Here is an 18,339-nt window from a genome sequence, read left to right as displayed (position 1 = left end):
TGGGGGGGGGACAAGATCTGGAGCCCACACGAGAGAGGGGCTCCGGGGTCTGGAATCAGGCCCCTGGGGCACAGCCCTTCCCCACGCCCGTGGTCACAGGGGCTCCTCCAGGAAATGAGGCATGGGGCGAGACCAAGGGGCTCAGCCTGGGTGGTGTCTGATCTCTAAGCAAGCTAAGAGGGGTCGGGGATGTGGTGATACCTCTCCTCCTCCCCCTCCCCCTCCTCCTCCTCCCAGCTCAGCCCTGGGCCGTGCATCTGGGTGCCAGCACCCACATGGCCTTCAGACTGTGACCTTCCCTCCCCTCCCTCCCTCCCCCACTTCCCCTATTGCTCTCACTTCTGTCCCCACTGTGTTCTCCCCGGCTGAAGCCCTGGGACTCCCTTGCCTCATCTCTACACCTGCTCCCCCACACCTCCTGCCCATCCTCGCCCAAGCTCTCCCCCTCCCCTGGGATCCCCCACTGCCCCAAGATCCCCCCTGGAAGCCCGGGGCTATCGAAATCTGCACCTCCGAGCTGGGCCCAATGCCGGTCATGATGGGAGGGAAGGGGAGGGCCGGGCGGGAGGCAGGTCCTGCGCCGATGTGTGAGCGGAGCTGCGGGTTCTCACCAGATGGGCCACGTGGGCCGCCTTCCCTGTGTCAGGTGTCCCCTCGGGACGGGTGCCCCCGACCAGGGAGGAATTTTGCTCCGCGTCAGCCTGCACACCTAGCTGCGTGGCATGGGTCTCCCAGAGTCCTCTCTGTCCGGGCGGCCCGTGCGACCTCTGCGCGTTGGCCAGCTCCGGGAATTCGGTGGACACCTGGGTGACGTGGCCCCTCGCCGGCCTGGCCTGCCACTCGCTGGCTGCGCGGCAGAGCCGCTCGGGATGTGAAGGGCTCTGGGCGGCCTGGGGGTGGCGGTGCCCTGTGGGCCGGGGGTGCTGCCCCGTCGGCTGCCACTGTGCGCTCCCACCCGCCGTGTTCCCCGAAGGGTCCGAGAAGGAACCGAGAGCTGTGTTCCACCTTAGGAGCCCTCTGTGGGGCCCCGAGGTCAGGGGTCACTGGGAAAGAGGCGGGAGGCAGGGGGATGCCGGGCATCAGTGCCAGTGTGAGGTCCTAGCTCGGCGTGGCCGGGTCCCCAGGTCCTCCTCCTCCTTGAAGCAGGCTGAAACCTCCCTCCTCAGCTCTGATAGCGGGTATGGCCCCGCGGGCTCCGCCCCGTGCCAGCCCCGCTCCGCGCTTCCTCTCTGCCCGCCCTGCGCACGCCCTCCTCCTCCTGTGTCCTCCGCGGCCCGTGGACCCCCCCCCCAGCCCCCGCCCAGCACAGCCCTGTGTCCGTCCCGCCTGCTCGCTGCCCTGGCTGCCTTGCGCCTCGCTCTGCTTTGCAGTGTTGTGTCGTGAGCCCGGGCCGTGCTGCCGCCAGCGCCGCTCCGCGCGCACGCTGGAGAGGCTCTGACCTCTGGCCTCTGCTTCCCCCAGGGCCTTCGTGTACCTGAGCAACCTGCTGTACCCTGTGCCCCTGGTGCACCGCGTGGCCGTCGTCAGCGAGAAGGGAGAGGTGAAGGGCTTCCTCCGCGTGGCCGTCCAGGCCACTTCAGGTACGTGTGGGGCGGCCCGGGCGGAGGGCCCCGTGGGCACCACGCAGTGGCCGGAGCGCCACCAGCCGCCTCTGTGTCTCCGGCTCCCGGCCGGCACACGGGCTGCTGGCTCCAGGAGAAGCCTCTGCTGCCCAGCTCTGCGCTCCGGCCTTCCAGACGCTCCCGGGTCAGGTCGGCCGGGGTCCTAGGAGACTGTGCGGGCCGAGCCCAGGGCTGTCCGAACCCGCTCCGGTTCGGGGGCCCTCCTCCCTCCCATTAGACAGCCCCAGGTGGACCCAGAGACCGACCGGCTCCAGACCCCAGCCTGGTGCGGAGCGGCCGCTCCCCGGCGGTCTCTGAGCCCAGCACAGGCGTGCAGACTGCAGCCCGGACCGGGGCCACGACAGCCCTCAGAGCCTCTCTCCAGACTCCCCGGTGTGCCCCGCTTGCGGGCCCCGTGGCCTCCCTGGAGCTGGCCTTTCTCCCCAGAGGGTGTGCACACCCCCCCTCACTGTGGGCCTGCAGAGGTGGACACCCTCTTGCCGCTGAGCCCTCCCCTCACCCCCCCGGCCGGGGTCCCGGGACAGGAGAGCCACAGAATGCCTTTGAGTCTGGGTTTGCTTCCCTGTAAATGGCATCCCATTTGAAGCTCCCTACCCAATAGGAGTGTCGAAAGATTGTTCCAGAACACAGATGTGGGCATGCTTAGCCACCAGAAAGCTGCAGGCCAGAGAGGGCCTAGTGTTCGTGCTCTAATGGCCGTTGCTCCCTTCTCTGCCCTCGGGCCCCCAGCCCCTCCACAGTGGCCTCCTTCTGTCTCCTCCCACTGCCTTGGCAGCCTGCGCAGCCTGGGGAGATAATGAAGCAGAAAATATGCAGAAACGCCGAGCAACTCCCAGACTAGGTGGGGCTGGGCTGCTCCAGAATGCTCCAGCCACTGAAAGGGTCTCGAGTCACCCCACCCCACTTGGAGCCACTTCAGGCGGTTTTGGTTACACCTTTAGGATTCTTTTGTCAAATTCTCACTAGCCTGTAATTTCCAGATACTCTTTACAGCGCTTCCCAGTCATGTCACTGTGGTGCCGAGATCCCCTGGGGACCCTGAATGGGGGAAAGGACAGGACGGGGATTCTAGGGACGTCTAGTGCCACAGCCATTCCTCAAGGGGGACCCTGTCCCTGTCATCTTGGAGGGGCTCTGTCCCCCTGAGCCCTTGGCCCTTTGTGACCAGCGGGAGCCCCGATGCAGCTGGTCCCACAGAGTGGCCTGCTTTATAGGCGGACGCTGTGTGTATTTGGGCCACACTTGACATTCCCTGTCTAGTGGCTACAATGGAGAAGGTGCCACTTGGAAAAGCTCCGGTGGTCACAGAAGTCACACCTGTCCTGCAAGCGTCAGCTTGCAGGACCTCTCAGCACCGAGTGGAGGGGCCGGCCCCGGGCCCTCGGGCAGCTGGGGTAGAGAGCACGGCAGGGTTTTGCCCCGCCCCCCTGGGGGCCCCAGAAGAGGAGGTCAGGGCCCCTGGATTATCTGGGAGGCCTCCCAGGGGGGTGGCTGTATTTGGGGTTGGGGAGGCTGACGGAAGCCAGGTCTGGGGGGTGTCCCTTGGGAAACAGTGGGAAGGCACAGGACGCCATGAAGGACGGCCAGTGGGGGGCATGTGGGGAGCAGGCGTGGGAGCTGAGCGGGGGCTGCCTGGGGTCTGGGTGGATGACGGTGGAGTCGAGATCAGGAGGACCCCACGGAGGGGTCTTGCCCGGTACGGCTCTGCTGGTGCAGCCGAGTCTGGGGGAGGGTGGGGGTGGCCAGGACTCAGGGAGACGGGAGGTGGTCATAAGGCTGGTTCTGAAAACACGGAGCTGTGGCCCCATCAGAGGAGGCTGTGCTGAGGATGTGGCCCCGCCTGGGTCCTAGGACAGCACAGGCGGGCGACCGGTGTGCCTGGGACGCGTCCTCCTTGTTCTGGGGCTGCGGTGGGCGGCACTGGGGATCCCCCCGTGTGGGCCAGAGTCTGTTCCGGCTCCTGTGCCTTCCCCCCACCTGGCGACCCCGCCTGGCCCTGCCACTTCCCCCTGGGGGACGAGCTGGGCCCCAACCGTCTGCTCTGTCCCCATTTCAGCTGATGAAGAGGCCCCCGATTACGGCTCTGGCGTCCGACAGTCAGGAACCGCCAAAATCTCCTTTGACGACCAGCATTTCGAAAAGGTGCCGTGAAGGGTTTGGCCCGGCTGCCCAGCACGAACGCCGGGGGCAGCTGTGCAGCGGGCCCCAGGGCCTCCTGTGTTCCTTCCTCTCCTTCCAAGCCCCAGGCCTCGTGGCATGTCCCCCTGTCTCTCACTGTCTGACTTGCCCTGACCCACTGGGTCTGTCTCTGTCCTCGCCACGGCCTCTCCGGGGTCTGTATCTGCTTTCCCTGCCTGGGCCTCAGCTGCGGGCCGGGACACAGAGCAGGTGTGCACCCCCAGACGCCGAGATGCCTCCACCCCACCCCCCTTGTCCCCTCCTCGGGCTTGCTCTCCTGGATGCTGTTTCCACCAGCATCTTTGCTCTCCGCCAATATCCCACTGAGAGCTAGAGGGCCCCTCCTCACTGTCTCGACATCGGGTGCCGGGCTGCCCCCCGCCCGGTCCTCCCTCAGAGGAAAGTGCTTTCCACCTGGGTGCAGGAGGGGGAGGGTCCTGCTCAGGGCCCCAGACCGGGCTTAGCTCACAGGCCAGGAGGCTCCTTCCTTCTCCTTCTTTGGCTCTTTCCTAACCTGCCCCCACCTGGCCACCCGTCACCCCGCCTGAACTGCTCCCCCGCTTTCCCACTGCAGCCAACACAGGCCACCGCAGCCTAGGAGAGGCCGAGGGAGGTGGGCGCCCGTCTAGGCGGGGGCAGGTCTGCAACGCGGGTCCACAAAGGCCCTGACCCGACTCCGGGGCCCTCAGTGGGCCACAGTGGCCTCACCTGGAGCCGGCTCCCCCTGACTCTGGCCCCCAACCCACTCAGTTCCAGTCCGAGTCCTGCCCCGTGGTGGGGATGTCCCGCTCCGGGACCTCGCAGGAGGAGCTGCGCATCGTGGAAGGTCAGGGCCAGGGTGCGGAGGCAGGGCCCTCGGCCGATGAGGTCAACAACAACACCTGCTCAGGTAGGTTGCCGCACCTGCCCCGGGGCCTGGGGCTCTGGGACACGGCCCCCGCCCCGCTGTGGCCGGGGAGGCTGTGAGACCTTCCCACGAGAGGACACCGCGTGGGCTCCCCGCCTGACGCTGGGCTCCAGGCCTCTAGGGTGCTGCCACGTTGCTGTGCCCTCGGCCCCCTGCAGCCATGCCTCCAGAAGGCCTCCTCCTAGACAGCCCTGAGAAAGCCGCCCTGGACGGGCCCCTGGATGCCGCCCTGGACCACCTGCGCTTGGGCAGCACCTTCACCTTCCGTGTGACAGTCCTGCAGGCGTCCAGCATCTCTGCTGAATACGCGGACATCTTCTGCCAGTTCAAGTGAGCCCCGTGCCCCCTGCTGGCTGGGGACCAGGGCGGGCGCCTAGCACCCCGGTGACCCCCGCCAGTCCCCGGGAATGGGTCCCCGTCCCGTCTCCTGCACCCCGCCGAGCATCTCCTTTAACTCTGCAGCTTCATCCATCGCCACGACGAGGCCTTCTCCACGGAGCCCCTCAAGAACACGGGGAGGGGCCCCCCGCTGGGCTTCTACCACGTCCAGAACGTACGTCCTGAGCGCCCCCGCCTCTGCCCCCCTCCCGGGTCTCTGGCTTTGCGGGGCCTCCCCGGAGCTGAGCCGAGCTGTGGTCACTCTCCGTCATACCGTCTCCCTGTCCTGAGCCCCAGCCGTGAGCTGGCGGTGCCCGGGTGTGAGGGCACGGGGCCTCTGGTGCCAGGCAGGGCCGTGGAGGCTGCTGCTGGACAGTCGGGGCCTCGGTGGGCTGCTACCTGGGGGTAGGGGCAAGCCGGGGGGCAGATAGGAGCACGAGGAGTCCGGGGTGCCCCATGTGGTGCTGGCCTGCTGCCGGGGAAGAAGAGAGAGAGGCAGGGCACACAAAGGGCATCGGAGAGGTCAGGGAAGCTGCAGGTGGGGCACGTCCCAAGCTTGGCTGGGGGAAGAGCGGGACTCGGACTGGAGTGGCTCCGTGAGGCAGGAGAATGTGGCCAGCCAGCCGGGTGGCAGGGGGAGATGCGCTCCACTTGGCCATGATGAGTGCCGCCGGGGGGCAAGGCCTCGGGTGCCCGCCGAGGAGCGTGGATTTGACCCTGAGCGGTGCGGCCTGTGGGTGCGGGCTGTGTGGCCCAAGCAGTCACAGGCCCCGCACTCAGAAGGGCCCCACGGACCGGCCTGTGCTGACGCTCAGGCAGCAGGGAGCTAGTGATTTCTCGGCCAGGGAGGCCGGGCCAGGGGTGAGGGTGTGCAGCCTCCGTTCCTGGGCTCCGGAGCAAAGCCCGCGCCCTGGCGGCCTTGACAACCAAGTTCCTGCCTCTCGGCCTTGGAGGCCGGAAGCCCGAGATGCAAGTGTGGGTCGGGTCGTTCCTTCAGTGACCTTGAGGGGGACTCCGTGCCGGGCCTCTCCTGGGCGGATAGATGCGGTCTTCTGTCTGTGTTCTCACACAGCCCTCCCTCCGGGCCTGTCTTTGTGTCCTCATTTCCGCTTTTCATGAGGACAGGCATACCGGATTAGGGCCGCCCTGATGCCCTCATTCGAACTGGGGATTATCTCTCTGAAGAGTCTAGGTCCAGCCACGGGTCCTGGGCATTCAGGCTGCAACATAGGAATTGGGGGAGGGGGGCACATAACTCTCAGGGAGTGGGCGAGGGCCCAGGAAGCCTCAGGCCGGGCCACAGACCTTCGTCCCCTTGCCAGCCCGGTGTTCTGAAAGGGCACTCTCGGGGGTCCGGCCTTCAGGGGTGTGATGGGAGGGGAGGCGGGGCAGGAAGGACCAGGTGAGGAGTGTCGCCCCTTCGTGGGCAGAGGTCGGGCCCAGCCGCGGTGTCCAGTCTGGTTCTCCGCAGAGGCTGAGCGCTTACCTCTGCAACCTTCCTTCCCTCTCTTGACTGTGGCGTGGCTGCGGCCTCCTGCCTGCTCTCCTCGTCCACCAGATCGCAGTGGAGGTGACCAAGTCCTTCATCGAGTACATTAAGAGCCAGCCCATCGTGTTCGAGGTCTTCGGCCATTACCAGCAGCACCCGTTCCCCCCGCTCTGCAAGGACGTGCTCAGGTCAGCAGCCCTGCGTTGGGGGGGCTAGGCGCCCCCTTCCCAGACCTCATCCAGCCCCCGCAGGGCGTGGGCCCTCTCCACCTCCCAGCCAGCAAAGCCGGCCTTGCCCCAGACAGGCCTGGTAGGGCGGCTACAGCACCCATGGGCCTCAGATGCCCATTTTCCCTGATGATGGGGCGGCTGGTTACCCAAGGTCAGCGGGACCCAGAGCAAGTCAGAGACATCCCTTCGGGGATGTTTCTTAAAGCAAGTTTCTTAAAGAGTACTGCCGTCTGGGCCCAGACCCCTGCGGGCATGGGCCATGTCCCCAGGCCGGGGAAGCGGGCGTTGGGCGGGAGGACGGCCCGGGTGGCCCACGGGGAGACGGCTCCTGCTGCCTGCTCACCACTCCACCGCCCAGCTGTCCCTTCCCCCGGAGTCCTTGGCCCCCAGACTGAGTGAGGGAATATCTTTCCGTCTCCCTCATTCCACGTGACCTCTGGGGGACTCTGAGGGTAGGCCAGGGTGTCCCTTCTGTGGTCCCCACCCCCCCACCTGGGCGCAGGGAGAACGGCACGTGGCTTCTGTGGTATGCGAGCCTCTGGCCACCTCTGCCCCCCTCTCAGCTGTCCTGGGGGACCCGGAGCTAAGTGGGGCGTCCTGGGTGGTAGAGGAAGAGAAAAGCCATGAGAGGTACTGGTCCCGGGGGGGTGGCCCCAGGAGCCTCGTCTGTCCTCGGGAGGGCCAGGGGAGGCTCTGTCCTGGAGGCCCCTGGATGGAGAACCAGCATTCTCGCCCCGTTCTCCTGGACTCGCGGGGCCACCCAGGCAAGGTCTGGGGTCCCCAGGGGCCCTCCTTCCCCATCCAGGCTGCTTTCCTAGGCCCTGGGAGGCAGGGGTCAGGCGGAAGCTTGGAGCGGACCGTGCCGTGACCGCCCTCTGCCAGCCTCCTGCCCTTGGCTCCCTCTCCAGCCGGAGGGTCCCAGAGACGCCACCTGCAGCCGCCTCACAGAGGCTCTTCTTCCCCCACAGCCCCCTGAGGCCCTCACGCCGCCATTTCCCGAGGGTCATGCCGCTGTCCAAGCCAGGTAGACGGAGCCCTCCTGAGTCCACCCCCGGGGGAGGGAGGTGCCCACGCTACCCTGGACGCGTTCCCCGCCCCGGGCCTCCTTCCTGAGCGCGCCCCCAGGACGTGGCAGGTCAGGTCTCCCATCAGTGGCTGCCTCTCTCTCTCCCGTCCTCCCCCAGTGCCTGCCACCAAGCTCAGCACCCTCGCGCGGCCCTGCCCGGGGCCCTGTCACTGCAAGTACGACGTGCTGGTCTACTTCGAGATCTGTGAGCTGGAGGCCAACGGCGAGTGAGTCCCAGCGCCTGCCGGGGTCGGCAGGGCTCCAGGTGGTGCACGGGGGCACTCTGGGCTCCGGGCCGGACCGCCTCACCTCTGCCAGAAGGCGGGGTTGCTTTCCCTGCCATGGCCCTTCGGCTCCTCGGGCGGGGGCTGCGTGTGTCTGTGGGGCGGGGCCTTGCCTCACGCATCTCTCTCTTCTAGTTACATTCCTGCGGTGGTGGACCACCGCGGCGGGATGCCGTGCATGGGGACCTTCCTGCTCCACCAGGTGCGGAGCGCTCCCCGGCCCTGCCCGCCTCGTGTCCCTGCCCCGCCCCATGTGACCCCCAGACGATCTGACCATGTCCTCTCTCCTGGTGCCTGGCAGGGTATCCAGAGACGGATAACCGTGACACTGCTGCACGAGACGGGCAGCCACATCCGCTGGAAGGAAGTCCGAGAGCTCGTCGTGGGTGAGTGAGGCGGGTGGGGGCTGCCTTGGGGGCAGGGGCTGGGCCGCTGGGAGCAACGGGGCCCCACCCTCTCCGCCCCCCACCGTCCCGGCCAGGCGGCTGACTGCTAACCACAGCTCTGCCCCTGATGCCGTGTGACTCTGGCTAAGTCGCTTAACCTCTCTGTGCCTCTCTGAAGAGCCTAGGAAAGGAAAGCTCGGACTAGGGTGATGATTCCAATTTCTATGCAATCACCGTGTCAGCTCACCAGGGCTGCCGTGACACAGCACCACAGACTGGCAGCTTAAACAACAGAAAACGATCCTCCCGTAGACCTGGGGGCCTGAGTCTGAGGGTGTCAGCAGGTGGCCATGCCCCCTCTGAAGCCCGTAGGGGAGAGCCCTTCCTGGAGGTTGGTGGGGAATGTCTGTCCCTCTTCGGCTTGGGGACCCGCCGGCTTTAATGCTTCGACTTCACGTGGCCTCTTCCTATAGAAGAAGCTACATTCGGGCCTGCTTACTCCATTGTGACCCCATCTCAACTGATCGTACCTGCCGAGACCCTGTCACGAAATAAAGTCACGATCTGAGGTCCTGCAGGTTAGGACTTCAACACAACCGTTTTGGGGGGAGGACACAGTTCAACTCCTGGCGGTCACCACGGCTCTTAGACGGTTTTCTTCCATGACCTCACGCTGTGAACTCTTTGGTCTACTGGAAGAGTTTCTCGGCCGAGCTATAGACTTTGTCCAGTTTTCATTCAAGGACACGGACACCTGTCCGCCCCTACCCTTCCTGGATTGATGGATCGCTCTGGAAACCCCATCCTGGGCATTTCTGTGGCCAGAAGGGCAGCAGCTGCAGGGTGCCGTCCCTGGGGCTTGGAGAGGGGCTTCCAAGGGTGCAGGAGCGGGGACATGACCGTGAGACCCATCGTGCTATGCCCGAGAGCGCAGAGCTGTGGACAAGGAGGTTCTGGGGGCCCAGGACAGATGCTTTCGTTTTAGACATCTCGTATCTTTTTTCACTCACACGGCGAAAGGCTGGAGCAGGCGAGCCAACCCTCATCTCAGATGTCGTTTAGGGCCGGCGTGGACAGCGAATCGACTTAAAGAGTTAGCAGACACCCGGCCAGCGCGTGGACCGGATGCAGGCAGGAGTGTGTGTCCCGTGTGTGGGCAGAGAAGGGGAGCTGGTGAAAGGATCTGGGGAGATGCTGGTGTGAACGCCAAGGCCCCCGCTCCACGTTGGGGTGTTTGGGCTGTGCCTCTCTGGGCTTCATAAACCACACGGACCGGCGAGCGGGCTGGGAGCGAATGGGCTCCGGGGCGTCGCTCTTGCAGGCGGAGCACCTGGCCACGCTCGGAAGGGGCAGAGAACCTCTGCGGAAGCACGCGCTCCAGGGGCCGAGCAGGGATGAGGCTGGCGCTGTGGCGAGCTTTCTTCCGGCAGCCGAGCCGTGGGGCACTCCACCTCCAGCCACGGGGGCACATGCTGGAGAGCACTTCTCGGGGAGCCCACACCTACCTTCTCCCAGAGCCCAACAGTTGCAAGAAGGTTCCAGGAAGTGGGGCCAGCAGCTGCCGCGTGTACAGACACAGAATCCTGGTCGGGTCCCGGGCTCTGCCTCACCTCTGTGTGGGGGGCAGCACACAGGGCTTAAGGAGAAAATGTAGTGCGTGTGTGTCCCCTGAAGAAGCAGAGTATTCAACCTAATGCTACCGGGGCAGGAAATTACTAACGGGGTCGCCAGCGGGATTCCTGACTCGCAGCGGATAGGACCACCACCCCAGTGTGGGTGGCTTAGAGGCTTCTGTTGGAAATGTGCCCTGCAGGGAGAGATCTGTGGCCCAGATAGTGTCCTCCCTCCCTCCCTCCCTCCCTCCCTTCCTACCTTCCTTCCTTCCTTCCTTCCTTCCTTCCTTCCTTCCTTCCTTTCTCTCTTTCTCTCTTTCTTTCTTTCTTGAAGGGAAAATCTCTCCTTATCTTGCTAAGATTTTCTTTTCCAATGAGAGCCTGTACATTCTAGGCCGAGTGCATCAGTTGGGTGCAAGAGAGACAGACCTTGAGAGTGTCTAAGCTGAAAAACTCCAATTACAGGAGGAACGACGGTGGAGTGATCCACAGGGCGCTCACGCCCCGGCTGGTAGCAGACCTTGCCATGGGCTCCCTGCCTGGCGCTCTTGTGGGCACGTGGGGAACCCGCTCCCTGATGCGGTGTCACGGTTCCGGAGCCCTCGCCCAGGCGGGGACCCAGCACCCCCTTCCGTTATCCTGAGAGGTGACTGAGCCCATGGCCTTTCCCGTAGGTCGGATTCGAAACACACCAGAAACTGACGAGTCCCTGATCGACCCCAACATCTTGTCTCTCAACATCCTCTCCTCTGGCTACATCCACCCGGCCCAGGACGACCGGTGAGTCCCCTTGGGGTGACAATGGGTTCTGTTCCCAGCTCCCTGGAGACAGGGTCCAGGTCAAGACCCAGGGCGTGCCCTCAGCCGACCTGGCTTTGTAGGGTCCGGTACGTGTCCAGCCCCGAAACTTTTGGGCCTTCCTTTCCGACACCTCCGGAACAGGTACGGGACGGGCAGGCTCGTGGCCTCCACGTCCTTTGGTGTGTTTGTCTACACGTTGTCCCATCACTGGCTCTCGCATTCGTCCGGCCTGTCCATTCGGTCACCTGGTGGAGGGGCAGCGGGACTCGGGGGTTGGTGAGCTGGGTTCTCTCCTCAGGAGTTTTGGGGGGGCAACACGGGGTGGTGCGCAGACAGACGGTCCTGAATCTCCCCGACCACACTGCTGTGGGTGAGTCTGGGGCTCTGGCTGGGGTCCCTCGGGCTGGGGGTCCTGGATCCGCCAGGCACCATTTGGCACGCGCTCCTTGTCGCTGGGCTATTCCTTTCCGAGCTTGTGGTTAATGGCCAAGACTCAGCAGCCCGGGCAGCCCCAGCCCCGCCACATCTGGGACAATGGTCGGGGTATGCAAGCCCCCAGGGACACCCTTAGCAGCCCCCCACAAGCCAGCCTTGTTGAGGCTTGCCGGAGGCGAGGGGGCGGGAGGTGAGGGGTGGTATCTGAGGACTGACGGGGCGGGGGGCGGGGGGAGGGCAGCTCCTAACTGCCGAGAGCTGCCCTGTTGGCGAGGACGTGGGCTTGGCTGTGTCTGAGATGCTGCTTTCTAGGGACTTGGGGGAAGGATGAGGTGTTCCAGAGTGCTGGATGGCCGCTGCGGAGGGCTAGACCTGGCCCAGAAGCAGAAGCTGAGAGTTGACCCTTGGAGTTCACACTCTGGGTGTCCTCACGGGTTCCTGTGACAGTGTCTGCAGGAAAAACTTCTTTGAGGGCTGGGTGTGCTCGGAGGGGACAGGGGACCCCACGCTTGCAACGAAGGCTGGGATCCGTGAATGTAAAAGGACCTGAGGGAGTCGTCCTGTCCTGACTCCCGGGTCCAGACGGAGCCTGGGCTCATCATGGACGCCCCAAGGAGTTGGCTGTAAGGGAAGCACCCTCAGTGTGGGCAGTTGGGGGGCTAGGAGTCCAAGACCCCCAGAGGGGCAGCTGTGACTCGTTCTAGCCCTGCCCAGGAGCCTCCCAGAAGAAACTCCGCTGCCCTCACGTCCAGGGGAGGGAGGAGTGGGATGCAGAGTGCCGAGGGGGTTCTCATGATGTGCAGGCTGGGGGGCCCCTCTGAGGCCGTGAGAATGTGTCAGAGGAGGCCTGATCCCCAGCCACACGGGGCCGCCTGCCGGGATGTGGGGACCGGGACCCCAGAGGGGAGGGTGCCCCGGGACCGCCTGTGCCATTGGGGAGGGGTCTGTCTGCCGTGCTGAGTGACCTCAGCATCCGCCTGGCCTCTGACCCTTCCTTTGCCCAGGCAACTTCTAGCTTTGGGGGCAGAAATGGAGTGGGGGCAAAACCAAGCGAGTGGGGGTGGGTATGTTCCCTTTGGGCCTCCCTCCCTGCGCGGTCTCTCTACACTGAGGACCGTGCTTCTGGGTCTTTCCATCGTCCCGCCAGCCTGGCCGAGGGGCCCTTGGCTCTGGGCTACGTCCCGGGGTAGCTTAGGAGGCTGTGGCTCCCGGCTGGACCTCGGGTCAGCAGGGCTGTAGCTAAATAGGTCCACCCCTGTCCCTAGAGGCCCGAGGACCCGTCACTGATGGGGCTTTGGTTCCGCCTCCTGGGAGCTGTGGCAAGTGAGGCTGGCCTCGGGGCAGCTCTGGGGTCCACTGGCCCTGTGTCTTAGGTCAAAGCCCTGGTCCAAGGGTAGAGGAAGGCCCGTCCACGGGGCAGGACCATAGACCTTGCCAGAGCTGCTTGGGCCGCAGGCTTGGCTCCTGCCCACGCCAGTATAGCCCCAGGACTGCTCTGACCCCCCAGCTTTGCCCCCAGCAAAGTCCTGGGGACCCTCCTCACCTGGCGGCCCAAGGCAGGTGCCATCCCGAGGCTCCGCTGGCCAAGCCGGCGGGCCCCTTCCCGAGAATCTTCCTCTTCCCCAACCCTGGCTGATGTCCTCAGAGCCCTGTGATGGGCCGCTTGGGTGCGCCCTGCTCCCCCTGGAGACGCTGGGGCTCAGAGACCCCAGGCCTGGCTTGGGCCGAGGGGCTCGGGCTGTCCTCATGCTTTGCCACGACCTCGGCCTCCTCCGCTGCAAGGCCCCACGCTTTGCTCAGAGTGGGCCTGTTGCCGCAGACGGCTGCTCTCCCGCTGCCCCTCCCCTCGCTGCCGCTGCCCTGCCGCCCCGCTGCCCGCTGTCCCGCCGCCCTGCCCCGCCGCCCTCACTAACCTGTGATTGTTTGTGTTTTGCAGGCAGTTTCTTGATTCGGACATGCCTAGGTATCATTTGTGCCCCCTTGGTTTTATTCCAGCCTCTCTCCTTCCCCAGACCCACAGCCCTGACTTTTAATTTCGGCTTTTTGATCCCTTCTACACTCGCTCCCCTTTCCCTCCTGTTTCTCCGTTTTCTTTCGTTTTCTTTCCTCGGAATACTTTTTTGATTTTCTCTGTTGCTTCCTCTTCCCACCCCCTCCCTCCCTCTTGGCTGAGCTCCTTCCCGTACTCTTGATTTTGGCTGCATCCGTAGTTTCCCGCCCGCCCCTCCGTAGACACTGGCTGGCCTCCTGCTCCCCCCACCCCTGAGCCTTGCCCGCCCCGCGCTGACCCGCCCCTGCCGGAGCAGGAGCCGGTGCCCCCCCCCCCCCCTGCATGCAGGCTGGCCGCACCAGCCCCACTCCCTGCAAGGTGAAAGAGAAAAGGGGGAGGAGGGGCCGGCGCTGGGCCCGGGACGGGAGGGCAGACGGGTACCGGCCCTGCAAGGGACCTCTGCGCCATACCCTCCGCTGCTGGGCGGTTGCCCGGCCAGGCTGGCCACCACACACCGTTTGCAAGTAGGTGGGCGGTGAAGTTGGGAAGGGCCCAGTAGGTCTCGGGACTCACCCGGGTGGCTCCAGGTCCAAACCCCCCGGAGGCAGGGGTTCCCGGGCAGGGGATGCCCTCTCTGAGTTGAGTGGGGCCCCTGCCAGTGCCCACCGGGTGCAAGGGTCAGTGAGGCCCTGGGCACGGACAGCCTCAGAGTTCCTAATCAGGACCTGTCCCTGAGACCCAAGTCTGTTCTGGGCAGAGGGTCAAGGTCGTCTCCCTCCGGGTCCTGTGGATTGTGGTCAGAGCTCCGTGGTGGCGGTCTCCCAGGACAGCCGTTTTGAAAGGCGAAGTGAGCGGTTGGAAGGCTCCCGGCAAACGTTTGAGCCTTGAGGCTGCATGGTAGCTTGAGCCGGGTAGGGGTGGTGCCTGCTCCTCTTCTGGAAGGAGCCTCAGGGTGGGGCAGGGGGCACGGCAGGACTGAGTCATGGCCGTGAGGGTCACTGTGAGTGTGACCCGGGCACTTGGAGCCCAGGCCCCAGGGAGGGCAGCAGGCTGTGGTCCCGCCGGTGTGACCCTAGGGGCGCACTCGAACATCGCACCTGTTGGATGAACCCATCTTTTCCAGAGCCTTCTGCGGGCCCTCTGGGGACCCTGTCAGGGGAGAACTAAGGTGGCAGTGGCTGCCCCAGGAAAGGGGGCACGGCCATGCCGGCCAGAAGGGACCTGTCTCTCTGGGCCATGCGCTGGAGGAGGTCGGGCGGGGAGCCGGGCTGGTTAAGGCCGTGTGGCTGCTCTCAGAAGGCTCTGGGCTGGGAGCCCCTGGCTCGGGTTCCTCCCCTGGGCGGGACCCAAGTTAAGGGCTGTTTCCTTGACGAGTGGAGACCTCCAGGCCGGTCGGTGTGAGGGCTCGAGGGGGCGTGACTGTTTTGTGCATGTTTGAGCTGCCACAGCCAGTGCAGTAGGATAGAGGGGTGCTTGCCGGTCCTCAGCCCGCCCCCCAGACACAGACCTTCCAGAAGGTTCTGGGGAGAGATAATGCCCCGTGGCCAGGGGGAGGTGTGGCACCAGGAAAGGGAACCAGTTTTCCTTTCCGGCAGGGCTTTCTTTGCTAGCCCCCCAGCGTCATGAGGCCCTCACCCCTGCACCTGAGCGGGGAGCACAGTCCCCCCAGTTCCAGAAGAGGGCTCACTGGCCCCAGTGGGCTTGGCCTGTAAGAGGAGGCCTAGGGCACTGGAGCGAAATGGGGGTCAGAGCCCCAAGACTCGGACTTGTGCCTTCCCCGCAGGGCCCGGCTCTACGGGGCAGGGAGCCACCGTGGTGGCGGGACCGTGGGAGGTGGCGGAGGGAGGGTCTTGTCCCACGTGTGCGGCGTGGGGTGGGGACCCGGGACAGCCTGGCAGTGCCCTCCTCTGGCCGAGTGAGTGTGGACAGGTGGCAGAGCCTTCGGGAACCTTGTTCTCCTTCCCCCTTAGAAAGGGGATAATTTCGCCCCCGCCCGAATGGCCGGGACACACACGGGCTGCGACGTGAAGCTCTGGGCAGGGCGGCTTGCACACAGCTTTGCACCTGTGGGTCTCCTGCTTGTCACCCGTCACCTGTCACGCTCGTCCCCCATCCCTCACCCCCGACCGCTTAGCCCTCACCCGCATCCCCTCACCCCTACCGTCATCCCCTCACCCCTCACCCCTGACCACTAACACTCACCCTTCATCCCCTCATCCACTCACCCCCTCACCCCTCACCCCGCCCACTTATCCTCACCCCGCATCCCCTCACCCCTCACCCGTCATCCCCTCACCCCTCACCCCTGACCACTAACACTCACCCTTCATCCCCTCATCCACTCACCCCCTCACCCCTCACCCCGCCCACTATCCTCACCCCTCATCCCCTCATCCCCTCACCCGTCATCCCCAACCACTTCCCCCTCACCCCTCTTCCCCTCACCCCTCACCTCTCATCCCCTCACCCCTCAACCCTGACCACTTATCTCTCACCCGTCTTCCCATCACCTCTCAACCCCTCACCCCCTCACCCCACACCCCCCACCCCTGACCACTATCCCTCACCATCATCCCCTCACCCCTCACCTCTCATCCCCTCACCACCTCACCCCTCACCCCCGACCACTTATCCCTCACCCCTCACCCCTCATCCCCTCACCCCTCACCCCTGACCACTTCTCCCTCACCCCTCATCCCCTCACCTCCTCACCCCCCACCCTTCACCCCTCACCCCCAGCCACTTACCCCTCACCCCTCATCCCCTCACCTCTCATCCCCTCACCCCTCACCCCTGACCACTTCTCCCTCACCCCTCATCCCCTCACCTCCTCTCCCCCCGCCCTTCACGCCTCACCCCCAACCACTTATCCCCTCACCTCCTCACCTCCTACACTCTTATCCCCTCAGCCCTCATCCCCTCACCCCTCAGCCTTATCTCCTCGCCCCTCACCCTCTTATCCTCCTCACTCCTTACCCTCTTATTCCCTCACCTCCTCACCCTTCACCCTCTCGTTGCCTCATCCCCTACTCCCTCACCCCTCACCATTTATCCTCTCACCCCTTCTCCCTTCACTTCCTCACCCCTCATCCCCTCACCCCTTCATCCCCTCACCCCCTGCCTTCATCCTTTCACCCCCTCACCCCCTCACCCCCTCACCTCCCCACTTCCTCGTCCCCTCAGTCCCTTAATCCTCTCATTTCTCCTTTTCCTTCTGGTCCAAGGACCCTCGCACGGCACGGTGGGTGAGGCCGCTGAGCCTTACATGTGTCGCGTCAGGTGCAGCAGAATCCCCGAGGCTGGGGTTCAAGCCCGTCGCCCTGCTCCTGGCTGTGTGACGGTGCTGGGGTCCCGCTCCTCACCGGACACGAGGGCTGTCCCGGCTGCAGGCCGGGGGGCTCCGTCCTGGAAGTCTGCCTGTCGGTTCGCCGTCCCCAGGGCCACTCTTGAGAGTAATTCTCTTCTAGAAACGGACTTCCTAGAGCGCTATGAGTTTCTTGCTGAAACTTTGAGCATGGGTTTAATTTTCAGATTCTCAACAAACCCGTTCACGTCAGGATGCCCACCTGGCCCGCCCACTAACCTGCCACCGCTGAGACACTTGTCACAAGCGCCAGGTGCAAGTCACAACACGGTTGTCTAGATGTCTAAATAGGCCACGTGCAGCCGGCACGCGAGAGTGCCATCGGGAATGCCCAGGCCTGTGTGCTGGGAGCCCCGACCTCCCGATTACCCTGCCCTGGCAGTCCGGCCCCACCTGAGCCCCGCGGGGACGTGCGCGGGCGCACAGCCCGTTGGGTTAGGCAGGGCAGGGCAGGCGTGGGGGCTCCCGTGTCACAATCCGAGGGGAGATGAGACACCTGCCCCTGTCCTGGCCGGTGTAGCCGCTGAAACTTTCTGAGCAAGAGTCGACACGGACAAAACATTGTAGAGCGTATGACGTTTTCTCTGTCGACAAACTTTTTAAGCGAGTGTTTGGTTTTCCCCACATGGGTCCTCCCTTGTTTGAGCATCAAGCTCCACGTCCCGGCACTCAGTTGGGGGTGGTCCCGTTTCTGGGCCCCTGCGGCCCCACTCTCGTGCGTGGCTAGAGGAGAGCCGGCCGAGCGACCTCCCAGCCTGGGACCCCGCCCCACCCGGCTTGAGCTGCCCTGTGTTGAGACAGGGCTGGAGGCTGCTGGACCGGACCAGGGATGTCTCAGAGGAGGGGGCGCCTCGATCCTGAGCCCGCAGTCGGCTGCGGAAGGATCTGTGCAGGGCGGCATTTTCCTTCCAGAGGGAGGGCCCCGTGGGAACCCCTAGGGCTCTGCCGTGGGCCAAGCCTTGCCCTGCCCGCTGCTCTCTCTACACAGGGGTGGCCCGGAGAAGGGCTGAGGACTGGGGCCGTGGGTGGGACCTCACTGGAGGAGGGACACGTGCTCTGGCCTGTTTCCCCAAACGGGCTGGATCCCGAGGGCCCGCGGGCTGGTGGGGTGGGCCAAGCCCAAGGGGAGGCGCCAGAGCGGGCTCAGGGGCTCCACTCCCGAGGTGGCCGCATCCCAGTGTTTCAGCCTCAGTGGGTCAGTGGGTTGGGGGTGGGGCCTGAGAATCCGCACTGCTGACAGCGCAGCGTCCCGAGTGGTGCTGCCGCTTCGGGTCCGGGGACCCCACGTCCGGGCTGCACGGTTCCCCCAGGAGTTGTATCTGAGGGACTGGCTGGGTGTCGGGTGGGGCAGAGTGAGGGGTGCTGTGGGGAATGGGGCTCTCTTCTGGGGGTGACCTGACGCCCAGAGAGATCTCCAGAGTCCTGCACCTGTTCACCAGTGGGGGTCCGGAATGGTACCCACGGCCTCCCGTGGCATCCTGGCTCACTACGGCTCCCTCTCTGGCTCTCCGGGTCTTAGTTTCCTGCTTCCTGATCAAGGGGACACCAATCAGCGGTTCCCATGCTGCGTCCTGCAGGCTTGGTGTCCTACGTGGC

The 18,339-nt window shown here is 65.0% G+C and overlaps 1 protein-coding gene across 23 annotated transcripts in view; it reads left to right on the top strand.

Annotated features, from left to right (window-relative positions):
- Window positions 1–18,339, top strand: part of KIF1A (kinesin family member 1A) — a 98,348-nt gene that overhangs the window by 66,413 nt on the left and 13,596 nt on the right. For 12 of the 23 annotated variants that reach the window (XM_043578396.1, XM_043578394.1, XM_043578386.1 and 9 more), the window contains 12 exons: window positions 1,462–1,580; window positions 3,679–3,764; window positions 4,551–4,689; window positions 4,866–5,037; window positions 5,170–5,260; window positions 6,644–6,762; window positions 7,773–7,828; window positions 7,989–8,097; window positions 8,290–8,356; window positions 8,456–8,540; window positions 10,828–10,933; window positions 13,326–13,352. In XM_043578396.1, the coding sequence (XP_043434331.1) occupies window positions 1,462–1,580; window positions 3,679–3,764; window positions 4,551–4,689; window positions 4,866–5,037; window positions 5,170–5,260; window positions 6,644–6,762; window positions 7,773–7,828; window positions 7,989–8,097; window positions 8,290–8,356; window positions 8,456–8,540; window positions 10,828–10,933; window positions 13,326–13,352 (1,176 nt within the window). The remainder of the gene's footprint in view (window positions 1–1,461; window positions 1,581–3,678; window positions 3,765–4,550; window positions 4,690–4,865; window positions 5,038–5,169; window positions 5,261–6,643; window positions 6,763–7,772; window positions 7,829–7,988; window positions 8,098–8,289; window positions 8,357–8,455; window positions 8,541–10,827; window positions 10,934–13,325; window positions 13,353–18,339) is intronic. The other 11 variants (XM_043578398.1, XM_043578397.1, XM_043578387.1 and 8 more) reach the window with 1 other exon arrangement.

The sequence above is a fragment of the Prionailurus bengalensis genome, chromosome C1 (genome assembly GCF_016509475.1).
Source record: "Prionailurus bengalensis isolate Pbe53 chromosome C1, Fcat_Pben_1.1_paternal_pri, whole genome shotgun sequence".
In the NCBI taxonomy this organism is placed as follows: Eukaryota; Metazoa; Chordata; class Mammalia; order Carnivora; family Felidae; genus Prionailurus; species Prionailurus bengalensis.
Note: the sequence above shows the minus strand (reverse complement) of the source record. Positions and strands in the feature narration are given on the sequence as shown.